Raw genomic sequence first — 13,139 nt, forward strand, 5'->3', positions numbered from 1 at the left:
GGCTGAGTCATTTTATTTTAATTACAGTAATGTGATTTTTCTCATTTTGTCTGGCCTTACAGTAGTATGATTTTGAGGGGAAAGTGATGATTTACAGTAATGAAAGGACTGTAAAAATGAATGATGCGTGTTATTAATATTTTATACCCTTTAAAAATAAGACTTGTGTGCTATTTATTTTATTAGAGAGTGCAGGGTTTCATTAGACCACTGGGAAAGTAATGTTGAGTAATGTTTACAAGGGATCAGGTTGGTACACTGTACAAAAAATTCAGGTCTCCGATTGAAAATTTTCTAGTGACTGACCACATCTAAATTTTTCAGTTAGCCGCTTGAATTGAATTTCTGTGAATTAAACTGCATCAATTCACAGAATTTCAATTCGGCCAACTGAAAAATGTAGATGTGATCAGTCACTAGAACATTTTCAATTGGAGACATTTTTTTTTTACTGTGTACATGAAGTACTTCAGAAGAAGAACCAGTTGCTTTGTGTAGAGTAAGTTCGCTTTACTATAAAACCTGGCTTCTGAATGGTAACTACATCACAGGTGACAGGTGGTCAGAGAGGTTGCATCAAAGACTATTTTCTTATCGCCTCTTGTGGATCCAGCCTATGAATCACATTTCCATAATTCCCTCCATTACTTTAAGTTGTTTTTCAGTGAGGGAGGATTCTATTAAAAGCCTCAAGCCTTAGCAACCAGCCTGGACTATTCATCTGAACCAAAACTTCACCTCCCTAGCCTCTTGATGCATGGCATCCTTCATAACATTCGGCAAGAGAAAAACAAGGGGGCTGTGTGTGTCTGTGCATGAGTGTTGGTCCGTGTGAGCGTCGTGAGTGGGAGGAGAAACGTTTGGCGCACAGAGAGTTAAATTCACTCTTAATACAGAGAACAGCCTTCAGAAAACTTCTCCAGCCCACACAACAAACCACAACACGTCTGACATTCTCTTGTCTTGTGTCAGAGTACTCACGCATGCATCAAAACAATCTGCTCTTCCAGGAACACAAATGTCCAGCTCTGAAAAGTGCCACCATTGTTTTCAGTGGTTGCGGACTGCATTGCAGTATCGGAGCCCAAAGCAAAGGAAGGTTGCGTAAATCGATTTCATTTAGTGCAAACCCTGCTTGATGTGGCCTTTAACACCTGTGGTTTTGCTCTAGTAACAATCTCCTGATTGCATTGATGTTGCCATCAGTAGAGGAACTTGGCAACTTCAAAGTCCACCATTGCAGTGGCTTTCCTTTAATGTGAAATCTGGGGTCCAGCTTGACCCAGTACAAATCTCAACAAAGGTGAAGGCTCACAAAACGCTGTTGGTGCCATTGATCACAGGACTCCCGCCCAGACGGCTACAACACGGCACCATTCAACATATCTCCCTCGCTTTCATCTCCCCTTCTGCCACAATCGACCCCAGTCAGACACTTTAAGTAGGCTGGATTTAATCTGAAACTTCACACAGCCATGCACTTTTTAAGTAGTTAAGTTAAACGCAATGGCCAGTCATACGGGTTTCAGTTAATCAGAATTTTCTCAACACTGCTCAAAATGGGAGCATTTTTGCTCAGCGAGCTGCATGCTCCTGAAGTAGGACTGCACGATTATGACAAAAAAAACCGAGTTGATTTTTCCTTTGAAACTGTAATTGGGATTATTAACTATGATTATCACAATTTACATTGAATGATGTTTTGAATAGCTTTATCCCATTGTTTGAAGCAACTGCATGCCATATTTTTAAATGAAAATAAGCAAGCTTAAGCTCTTCCTGAAAAAGGTATTGCTTTCCTATAGCATTACGCCTCAAATGTCAAATATACATTGGTTTGGTTTCATCTTTAAATAAAAAGTAAAAATATGCAAGGTATTATAATGTTATACTATAACCAAAATTAAAACCATGGAAAAAACCTTAAGATCATGTAAACACACCTTAAGCACAGAATAATGAAATATACTTTTTTTGTTGTTGCTTGGCGCTTTTGAACAATTATATAATCGTGGCATCCGCAGTTATAATCACGATTCGAACAATATTGCAGCCCTATCATATATAATTTCATTATAACCAACAACCATCACTGACATGATCTCAATAATGTCTACATTGCATAGTGTAGACAGCTTCATGGATTATAACAGGAGTTTTCCCTAGAGAGCAGTTTAGAGTACCTCATGTTGTAATCGACAGCTTCAGTGATTATAATGGAAGCGATCTTTGCTCGCTTTCTGTATATAATACTATGTATTTTTCATGCTGCTACATTGCAAACTTTCTTGATTGACAACCACATTTAAATACGTGACTGATGGAATAAAACAATCCGATACTGAAGGTCAAATTATCAGTGCTTTACTGTCTGTAAAGTGTGAGAGCAAATGCTAAATAATGGACCTGCCACTTTATCTATGTAATGTGTACTTTGATTTAAAAATGATCATCTGTCCTGACAGTGATTATTTTTTATTTCATGAATAAGCAGGATGTGTTAATATTATTTTGGATTTATTGTGAGTACTGGGCTCACAATTCACATGGGTAGGGTATTTTGTACTGTCTGCGTGGATGACCGTGTAGGTCCGCCACCACAGAAGACCCAGGAAAAACCTTAAAATATTTATTTTCTTTTTTGCAATATATGAATAAACTGCATGAATACCATTTTGAATAGCAGTTATGCCACTAAATGTATGGATAAGATCTATTACATATATAACAAAATTATGTTTTTTTTTATCATGCACAAAAAAGCATTGCAAGAACATATATTGTCATTATACAATTACTTATCTGCATAAATAGTGTTCTCATGCAAATGTCATAATATTTCCTAATAAAGCATATTAGTTCATTATATACACTGTATATAAAAGTGAAATAAACAGTTTCCTAAACTCACTTAATTTTAAATCTCTCCACTATTTCTCCTTTTTAAATCTCTAAACATGCAAAAAAGAAATAATCTGAACATGCAGGAAATTAACTTGACACAAACAACAAATTAATCAAATTGTCAATCAAAAATCAAAGCTCTCAAACATTTGGTAAAGCAGACGCGCTTTGAGACACCGCAGACACAAACAGAGGAGCAACTGTGCTTCTTACCTACAGGATGCGCGGATGCCCATGAGAGACAGTGCTAATGAAGGCAACAGGGGCTTGCAGGCCAGAGACAGAGCCATGTACCAGAGGCAGAGGAGGGCCACCTCAGTGCACACAGATGCACAGTGAGGCTGAATGCTGAGGAACTGGAGCCGTTCGTTCACCCTCTCGCTCCCTCCTTCTCCCGCTCTCTCTGCTGCCGTCAGCAACAAGAGCCCGCCCTTCCCTCTGAGCCACTCGCACTGATTGGCTGGGGAAAGCCAGCACTGCATTGCAGGTAAAAAACACTGCCGCCTCCTCGTTTCTCCTTCATAACGCGGTGCATTTTGCTGTCACTCCATCCCATCTGCTCTCTCTCTCTCCCTCTAATTACAGCAGAAAAAGGCAGCCAGTTCACAGGGCGGTGAGGTACTCTCTTGCTCATAAGATCCGTGTCTCAGCGGGTGTGCAGTCCAAACAAGCCTCTTTACAACATTATTAGTGATGGCAGGTAAGCAGCACTGAGTCACGGCAGGGACAGAGAGGGTCTATGTAAGAGGGCACTCAACACAATCAATTACTCTTATCTCTCGCCCCTCTGAGACACACACACCACTACATGAGGGCTACTTGACAGAGCATAATCGAAAATTAAAGACCCCAATCTATCATTTCAATGGTTTTATAGTATCTATTGCAACTTCAGAAGAGCTGCACATATCTGGATAAATTAAGAACCACATTTTTCTCATTTAAAACAGAGCTAATGATTCTCCTATGCTTCTGAATAGACAACTAAACTGTACAATGTAACTTACTAGAGGTTCCAACAAAATGTTAATTGCTGTAGTCAATATAACAACTATTTAATTAATCAGAATTTACTTTTAAAAAGTCACTTAGATTTCACTTGCTTCATTACTGGTGTTTCTGAACAAATCTCTTGGATGACTGATTCAATGGGAAAAAAATTTTATTAAAAAAAAGTCTCGTCGCCACCTACTGATAGGGCTGTGACGATGGAAGTTTTCTTTCTTCTTTTATTTTTACCACCGCAGTGGTAATGGACCAATGACGAGCGGAATATATATAGACAATATATTTTGAAATAATGAACAAGGGTCAAACATCCATTTCATAACAAGCATGTGTGTTTATTTTACCACTTCAGTCAGTGAAACTACTCACACTACAGCCTGTAAAACATTTGAACAATTATCAGTAAATAAAGTTAACCTAAAGAATATAAGAAAATTAAATCTTAGTTTAAAAAAATAATTGTTTCATATTTCCCTCCAAAGATGCGTTATATGCCCCTCTTTGCTTAGAGATGGATGTGGGACACGAGCAGAAAAGACACCTTCTCTTTTCTAATATCTCCTTGTCTTCATGTTTTCTCCTGATGTTGCAAACAAAGCAATTGACACTTGTTGTAAAGGTCTAAAGAGCAAATTTTATCTTCCACAGAGTCAAGACATTTAGGCTGTGTTTTGTTGTGCTGCCAGTGAAAGGGAAACTAAAATCACCGGAGTGTGTGAAAAGCGCTAGGCCTATACAAATAAACTTGACACGCCTTACTAAGTCTAATGACAAGCACAAACTGTTTTGAATAGACTTTGAAGTAAAATGGTATCTGTTCTACAGTTTTTTCTACTTTACCACAGTAAAGGATGCGAGTAGGTTAAATAGACCTAATTATAAGCAAAAGAAAGAAAGAAATGTTTAAAATCCCCTGCAAAATTGGGTGAAATGTGAAGATTTGGGAAAAGAACCGAGATGTCCATGTCCAGTTGAATAAAATGGAGAAAGCCTATTGTTAAAATTAGCGGAAATTCGGATGACCATATCGCAAAACAGAATAAAAAAGCTGACAAAGCTTAAATTGGTCTCACTAGGTCTCCCCTACCTCTCTCATTCGGCATGAATCCATGTTTCCATGGCTGTGCAGGTAATATTTAATTGCTAACCTTTTATTATTTTGTAAACAAAGCTTTGTGCGTCACTCCTGTATTAATATTCAAGTAAAAAAGCATTCACATGCTTTTGGACCACCGCCAGTGCTACTACAGCACGGTTGTCAAGTTTACCGGCACAGCCCTACCTACTGGTGTAACATTGTAATTGTTGCAATTTTTATTTGATGTGTTAAGTTGCATAGGGCCTATTTACACCTGGCCACTTCATCCATTTTCTCTAGCTATACAATCATGAAAAGACCAGGTATAAATGCCCTCTGAAACGCATTTGAGACGCTTGTATGCTGGAACGCCAACCTTTTGTGAATGCATGTCACAGTTAGAGGAAGTTAGAGTAAGGTTTGTAAAGTTTTAAATATTAATATTTTTCTTACACAAACGTGCCACTTAGTTTGAGAGGGCCTTTATTAACCCCCCAGAGCCGTGTGGAGCAGTTATATGATGGATAGATGCACTTTTATGGACTGCCATTCACTGCCATTATACAGCTTGGAAGAGCCATTACTTTTTTTATATAACTCTGATTGTGTTTGTCTGAAAGAAGAATCTCATATACACCTAGGAATAAACAAGAGTGAGTAAATCATGGGCTAATGTTTTTTGATTTAGTACAAAGAATCAATTGATAAGTGTCATTTCTTCGGGAATTAGTCAAACGTAACGGGTTCATACAAATCATTTGTGTAGGAATCTGTTGGATTACACTGGTTCCACTGTATGCTTTTGCTTCAGTGAAAAGAAGAGGCTCATGAGAAACATTTGGACTACACTGTATGTTTTTGATTCAGTAAAATAAATCCGGGGGAAAAATTTGCCCCTGTTTGCCCACAATTTGGCCTGGCTAAACACAAAACCCAATGCGGACAAACCTTCCGCCGGTTTACACATCCAATTAAATTTTTTTGTCATACTGTACAGCTCCTTGACCACTCTTCTCCAGTACATCTGAAATGCAATTATTTTGAGTAACATTCACTTCTGTTGAGGTCAGACTGAGAATGAACTCGGTCCATAACGGTGCTTCAGACGAGAGCAGTCAGAAGAGTCACAACTGAACACAAGAGGGGTACTAACAAACTGAACATACACTCGCTCGCCACTCACCAAGCGCTTTTCTGAGAGATTGAGAGATGGAGGTGGAGGAGGCTGGTGTGAACAAATACAATGTAAAATGATACACAATGAATCACAAAATCACCCTAGACTGATATGGAGCCGTTCATTAAAATCCAGAGATTTACAGAATAATAAAGTCATATGCCAGTGCACAAACAAAAAGCTAAAAAATGTGCAACATGCAGAACTCCTAAAAGTAACGATGCCCTCGGCCCTACAGTAGCACACATCATTAGATAAAATGCATTAAATGGTCTACTAGTTTCTTAGCAACCAAAAACCTTTGGCAACAGAAGAAAGGTAGGGTCTCTGTGACTGACATGGCTATAAAACACTTCTCCAGAGCATTGCATAATTTATTATTATGCAATTAACAAGCCTTTTATGGTGTTGATACATTTATATAAGCGTTCATGTGTGTTGGTACTTCAAGTATGCACTTCACTGCTTTGGATTCTTGACATTTCCATTCCTTTTACAGCCCTGAATAAATTACACAATTTGCAAAAGAAATAATTGACCCTCTCACCTTTATGCATCAAAAAATGATTTGCATGCTGGCCTAGTGGCGAGAACCAAAAACACTGGTGGGCGACAAGTGAGACATTTTTCAAACCCATTCCTCTATAATTTTCTGTCTCTATTCATCCCTGCACTACAGCTATTAAAGCTACACTGTGTAACTTTTTTAATTTATTCTCGTGGCTAAAAACACTTAGTTCTTTCAAAAATATGTGCGCTCATTAATGTATATTTACTTCTTTCAAGTAATAAAGTATTCTCGTAAGTTTATAATATGCCATTGAAAATACATACGGGTGAGGGGTTCGAGTGCCGTTCGCCATGTTGCCCCTCCATCATGAAAGTACATTAGCCAAAGAGGGACATACCCGTAAATTCAAGCTTCGCCTTTCGCGTTTTAACACTCGATGGCACCGTGTCGAATGTGAAGAGGGGGATTGCCATGTTAATCTTGGACTAAATCGGCCACCGAAGGAGTTAAAACGAAATCAGAATTGAGAGGAACAGAAACTATTTTTCACTGGATGGTCATATACCTTTACACCGCTAGATGGGGGAAAATATCACACAGTGTAGCTTTAACAAAAATTGGACAGTGTTTATTTTATTTTTTTCTTCACTGTTCATAAAGGAAACTTATAGTCCTTTAGAGATTTCTGTCAAGGGGTTTGGTTCAATGTAATAGTGGAAATCAAATCTTGTCCCTAAATGCAGATCTTTGTAGTGATGGGCGGTAGACATGTGCTGATTTTCGATAATGCGATTTATCACGATAATGAATATGCACAATATTGTTATCGTGGGCACTTTAAAATATCGTAAATAATAATTTATTAACAATTTATAATTTTTTTATAATGCACTCAAGAATACTTTGCCCATCAACCGTATAAATGCTCAACACCGCTGTATTCTGCGTCATAGGGACACGCGCTCAGGTGTAAATGAGAAGCACATGAACGGGTGAAGGAGACGCGCTGCTGAAGTGCCGCTCAGTGACAGCAGAGGGCGCTGATGAACTGCAGAACGCAGCGGTTACCCATGTACCCACAAACAAACAAAACGCGTGTAGTTTTTTAAACAGCCGTTCGTTTTTTGTAATCTCAATGTTGTTCATCACAGCACCAAATACTTAATACTTAAAGACTTAATAGGCTATTTATTTTCAAATTTAAACATTTTTATGTTTTAATCTGGACTACAACATGCCCTAATAATTAGAACTGTTCTAATTATTTGTTATTGTTCAGTAAAACTTTGATTTTTTCATCATTACCAAACTGACAATGAAAAATACTTATAAAGAATGGTAATGTTAATTTCTTAGTTACTGTTTAATAACATTAAAATCAAAATAACTTTTTTTAATGGACCTAAGATAAAAATAACAATGATCAGTATTTCTTAACTAACATTAGCAAAAACATTATAATTTCTGTACCAAATGTAGCTGTTGCTCAATCTTAGTTAATGCATTAAATAATGAGACCTTATTGTAATTTGTTAGCCTACCTGTTGTTCTTTATTGCCTTATTCTTTTGCACTTTAATCTATTTGAAAATTGTACTTTTACAGCTCTGGAAAAAATCAAGAGACCACTTCTCATTGATTTCTCATTGAGGGGTCTCTTATTTTTTTTTCCCAGAGCTGTATCTATTTTTGGTGCATTATTGTACTTAAACATTCAGTTATTTTTGTTATTACAAAAATAGTTCTTAAAGCTGTTATGCTATGGCAACACTTTTTTTGCAACTTATTTAAATATCGTGATAATATCGTATACCGTGATAAAACTTCAGCAATTAATCGCAACATGAAAAATTGTTATCGGCACATGCCTATGGGCGGTATACCGGTTCATACCGAATACCGGTATTTATTTTTGTTATGATATTGCATTGCAGTAGTATTGCATCCTTCATATCTCCGAAAAGTCTTTAGTTTTATTATATTTATAAAAGAAATATGGGCTGTACCGAGTCTTTCCGGAAAAAAACGAGCGCCTGGAGGCGTATCGTGTGGGCGGAGCTAAAGAATGACGAGCGCACACAAAGCGGTGACGTCCTCAAGCGTGGAGAAACCCATCGCTATTGATCAGATTCAACTAATACAGATATGATCCAGAATCAGATTCGGAGGCCATTTAATAAATTGAATAAATTGAAATAAATTAAACAGGAGAAACAGCAACATCAAGACGTCCGTCTCTATGTATTGTGTTTAGTGGCCTGTCAACATTTGTGTGTTTACTCGCAGTTTATGAGGACATGATTCGGTTTATGGACTATTGTATGCGACTAAACCTTAGAAGTAGCAAGTAGAACGGTTTTGCACGTCAGACTAGTGTAACGTTATACATAGAACAACAATGGAGTAACCGTTAGCACATTTGAATGACGAAGCACGCAATCGTGTCGTTTACTGATGTTTACTCACGCGACGATAGCCGACAGCAGAGACATTTGAAGCAGTTTTACTCACCGGCTGCTTCCAAAGCAGGACCGAACCTTTATCGCTGGGACCGCTCCGTCAAATACACACTTCTTTGGTATGATTTGGTGAAGTCCTGTGACAGCAGTGACCGTGGAGATCCACTTTGCGACGCGACTGAAGCGATGTTGTGAAGCTTCCCGTCATTTCTGCGTTCAAATCGGTTCAAATGCAGCGCAGCCTTCCCAGAATGCTGTGCTGAAGCGTTGAAGTCGCTTGATGTCACCCATAGGAATAAAGTGGAGCGCGGCGCGGACTATAACGACATAAGTGTTCACGGACGAGTGGATCTGCACCTGAGAGTGTTTATGGGCGTGCATTTCCTCTCTCGCTCTAGTCACGCACGCGCGCGCACCCTACCGGGAGAAGAGCCCGTACGGCCCATACAAGGACCTTCCGATCGTCAATCCGAGCCATACTCGGAAAAAAACTCTCCGAAACTTGTGAGAAACCGGAAGGAGTATTTTTGACACAGAAATACTCCATCAAACGTCCAACATTAGTTTTTGAAACTTTGTCTATGTTTAGGATGGGAATCCAAGTCTTTAACAGTGTAAAAAGCTCAGTATGCATGAAACAGCATACTTTAAGGTTTAAGGATTTAGCATTGGGCAAAAAAACTATTATCATACACACAGAAACTCGTCAACAAAAAAAGAACAAAAAAGAAAAAAAGAAAGAAAGAAACTCATCACCAACCTTTCAAAAGAAAAGTTTGGTTAAAGGGATAGTTCAAACAAAAACAAATTCAATCATTATTTACTCAGCTTGATATTGTTCCAAACCCATAAGACTTTCATGTCATCAAAAATATCTTAATTTGTGTTCCGAAGATGAATGAGAGCTTTCTGTCCCTACATTGACTGCTACACAACTACCACTGTGACTAATCCATATGTATTGAGCGGTTTAGTCCAAATTTTCTGAAGAAGAGACACAATCACTTTTGAATTTAGACTTATTCACATAAACGGCTCAACTCAAAGTTTTGCTGACCTCAGGGTTCTTGCAAGTTTCAGTAAGTTAAATTTAAGACCTTTTTAAGACCTTTTAAGACCATTATGAGTGAAATTTAAGACCAACACGACGCATTACTAAAAGCATTATAAATGATCTCAGAAACTCTCAAACATTCTATTTTTATTGATTCAGTTATAGAAACATTAAATAAACTCAGAAACATATCAAAATACTGAGTCCGATATTTTCGCATGCGGTTTTTCGTATTCCGAAAAATTCGTTACGCACAGAGATCTTGCACACTGAGTCCGATGCGTATTAATGAATGCGTTACGGGGATAAAAACGCAAAACAAGACAAAGTGACGTCTAGTGAGGATAATTTGTTTGTCCTGAGGAGATGTGGAGACTCCTGTGATCGCGTAGAGTTTCCCCTCCTTATCAAGCGGGATCAAGACCGACCGATTAAAAGTGTCAGTTTGATGCTTTGCTAGCGATACTGGAGACACATATTAAAAAGACAACCACTAATTTCCGTGAATCAATTGATCCCGAACACCTGGCAGTATGTCTATGGATCCGATCACACACACACACACACACACACACACACACACACACACACACACACACACACACACACACACACACACACACACACACACACACACACACACACACACACACAAAGAGCTTTACAGAGACTTGATGTGCTATAATTATAGCTGTGATATAATAATATTATTTGTGGTGTTTTTGCTAGAATAATAATTTACGCACTTCCAAAAATAAATTCGACCTCACGTTATGTCAATCACGCTTGCACACTGCCTCCGAAACTTTCGTCCGTCAAAAAAATTTTTGGAACAGGTTCGATTTTCTGCGTTTTCGCATCCGTAAAAACGCATTTTGAGACGTTTTGACAACTCAGAGCCACCATACATATTATTCTAGCAAAAATGCTACAAATATTATTATATCACAGCTATAATTATAGCACATCAAGTCTCCCCTTACGAAAGGAAAATATATTTACCAATATATTTTCTTGAAATATATTTTAATATATGGAATAATATATTGATGGCATTATAAAATATATTATATATTCATGCAATATATTGGAAAATATACAAATGATTGCCGCTTTCAATATATTGGAAAATATAAATATTAAATCCCATAACGTTAAATGTGAATATATTGCATGATATTTTCAAATATATTGCAATATATTTTTGTTTCGTAAGGGTCTGTAAAGCTCTATCTGTCTGTGTGTGTATGTGTGTGTGTGATCGGATCCATAGACATACTGCCAGGTGTCCGGGATCAATTGATTCACAGAAATTAGTGGTCTTCTTTTAAATATGTCTCCAGTATCGCTAGCAAAGCATCAAACTGAGCCACTGAAACTGCAACTTTGAATCGGTCGATCTGGGTAATCCCGCTTGATAGGGAAACTCTCCTCTCTACGCGATCACAGGAGTAACGTTAGATGAACCCAATATCTCCTCAGGACAAACAAATCATCCTCACTAGACGTCACTTTGTCTTGTTTTGCATTTTTTTCCGTAACACATTCATTAATAAGCATCGGACTCAGTGTGCAAGGTCTCTGTGCGTGACGAGTTTTTCGGATCACGAATATGAAAAAACACATGCGAAAATATCGGACTCAGTGTGCAAAGACCCATGTTCTTTGAAAACGCGCGTAGACACAAGTGCATACCAGACAAAACAACCAACCTATGATAGGGTAGGATCTACGGTTGGGCCTGAGATTGACAGCTGCCCACCCAGTCAGATCAAATACATCAGAATACATTACGCTTAACCCTATTAGAATGAGTGTTGGCGCCAGCATATTAAAGCGCTATTTGACCGTAAATCCTCAACATTTGGCGCGCTTAAAAAAATCCTAAAAGACAAATAGCGCGTTTTGCCAAAATATGGTTTATTACGGTAATTTCTTGCTTTCTGTTTGCCAATCGCAGCTTTCTGAAAAGCTGAAGGAAAAGTGTAAGGAGTAAAAATGCATGAAGCAGTCGGGTAAAGAAAACTAAAAGGTTTTGTTTCTGAACGGAAGTAAAAGTTTTAAGACTTTGGTAAATTAAATTTAAGACCTAGGATGAAAATCTGGGCGTTTTTAAGACTTTTTAAGGCCTTAAATGTAACTTTCTGAATTTAAGACTTTTTAAGACCCCGCGGGAACCCTGTGACCTTTATGGTGCGAAAAGTAAAAGCTTGTATCATAATTTTGTCTGGGTCCACTGCAAATTTTACTTCCTTTTTTTAGCCATGACTGCGTCAGTACATATACCTTGGGTTGTTTCGCCAAGTATATAGTATAAATCTAGATATTAGATATGAGTCACTTTTGAAAGAAGATATAACCTGGTTAAAGCTATTAAAAGAACGGTGAGTGCCTAACTAATTCAAAAAATATATTTTTTTAACTGTGTGTAATCTGTTCGCACATTTATTTTGTGGAATTTAGTTGGCCCACAGAAAAATACTATGGTATTCATTGGTTATTCTAGCTGCTTTGTTACAAACATTCTTCAAAATATATATTTTTTTTGTGTTCAGCATAAAGCAACTCATACAGGTTTGGAGCAACTTGAGGGTGAGTAAAGTCAGCCATAGACCATGTATTTAAATGAGGTCTGTCAACATAACCGCATGCGATTAATTTAAAGTTCTTATAGGTGCACTATGTAGTATTTTTGCAGTAAAATATCCAAAAACCACTAGGCCAGTGTTATATATTTTGTTCAGTTGAGTACCTACAATATCCCAAATGTTTCCAACTATTTGTAAATTGTGAGAAAATTGCAATTTTACCTAAGGACCGGGACGTTTCAGCATAGCATCTGAGGAAGTCGCCTATCGATTGAGTCATATCTGCGTTACCCTTGGTTTCGGCTTTTATTTGGCCGAAGCGCTTTACTCGTAGAAGTGTGAACATGTGAACGCATCATAT

General features: G+C 37.8%; 1 protein-coding gene across 4 annotated transcripts in view; it reads right to left on the reverse strand.

Annotated features, from left to right (window-relative positions):
* Positions 1–13,139, reverse strand: part of srpk1b (SRSF protein kinase 1b) — an 81,735-nt gene that overhangs the window by 45,903 nt on the left and 22,693 nt on the right. For 2 of the 4 annotated variants that reach the window (XM_067430778.1, XM_067430777.1), the window contains exon 1: positions 3,118–3,401. The exons of the other annotated variants lie outside the window; for them this stretch is intronic. In XM_067430778.1, coding sequence (XP_067286879.1) covers positions 3,118–3,386 — 269 coding nt within the window. In that variant the 5' untranslated portion in view covers positions 3,387–3,401. Of the gene's footprint in view, positions 1–3,117; positions 3,402–13,139 lie in introns of those variants that run through there. 4 annotated transcript variants of the gene reach the window in all.

Source organism: Pseudorasbora parva, chromosome 22 (genome assembly GCF_024679245.1).
Source record: "Pseudorasbora parva isolate DD20220531a chromosome 22, ASM2467924v1, whole genome shotgun sequence".
In the NCBI taxonomy this organism is placed as follows: domain Eukaryota; kingdom Metazoa; phylum Chordata; class Actinopteri; order Cypriniformes; family Gobionidae; genus Pseudorasbora; species Pseudorasbora parva.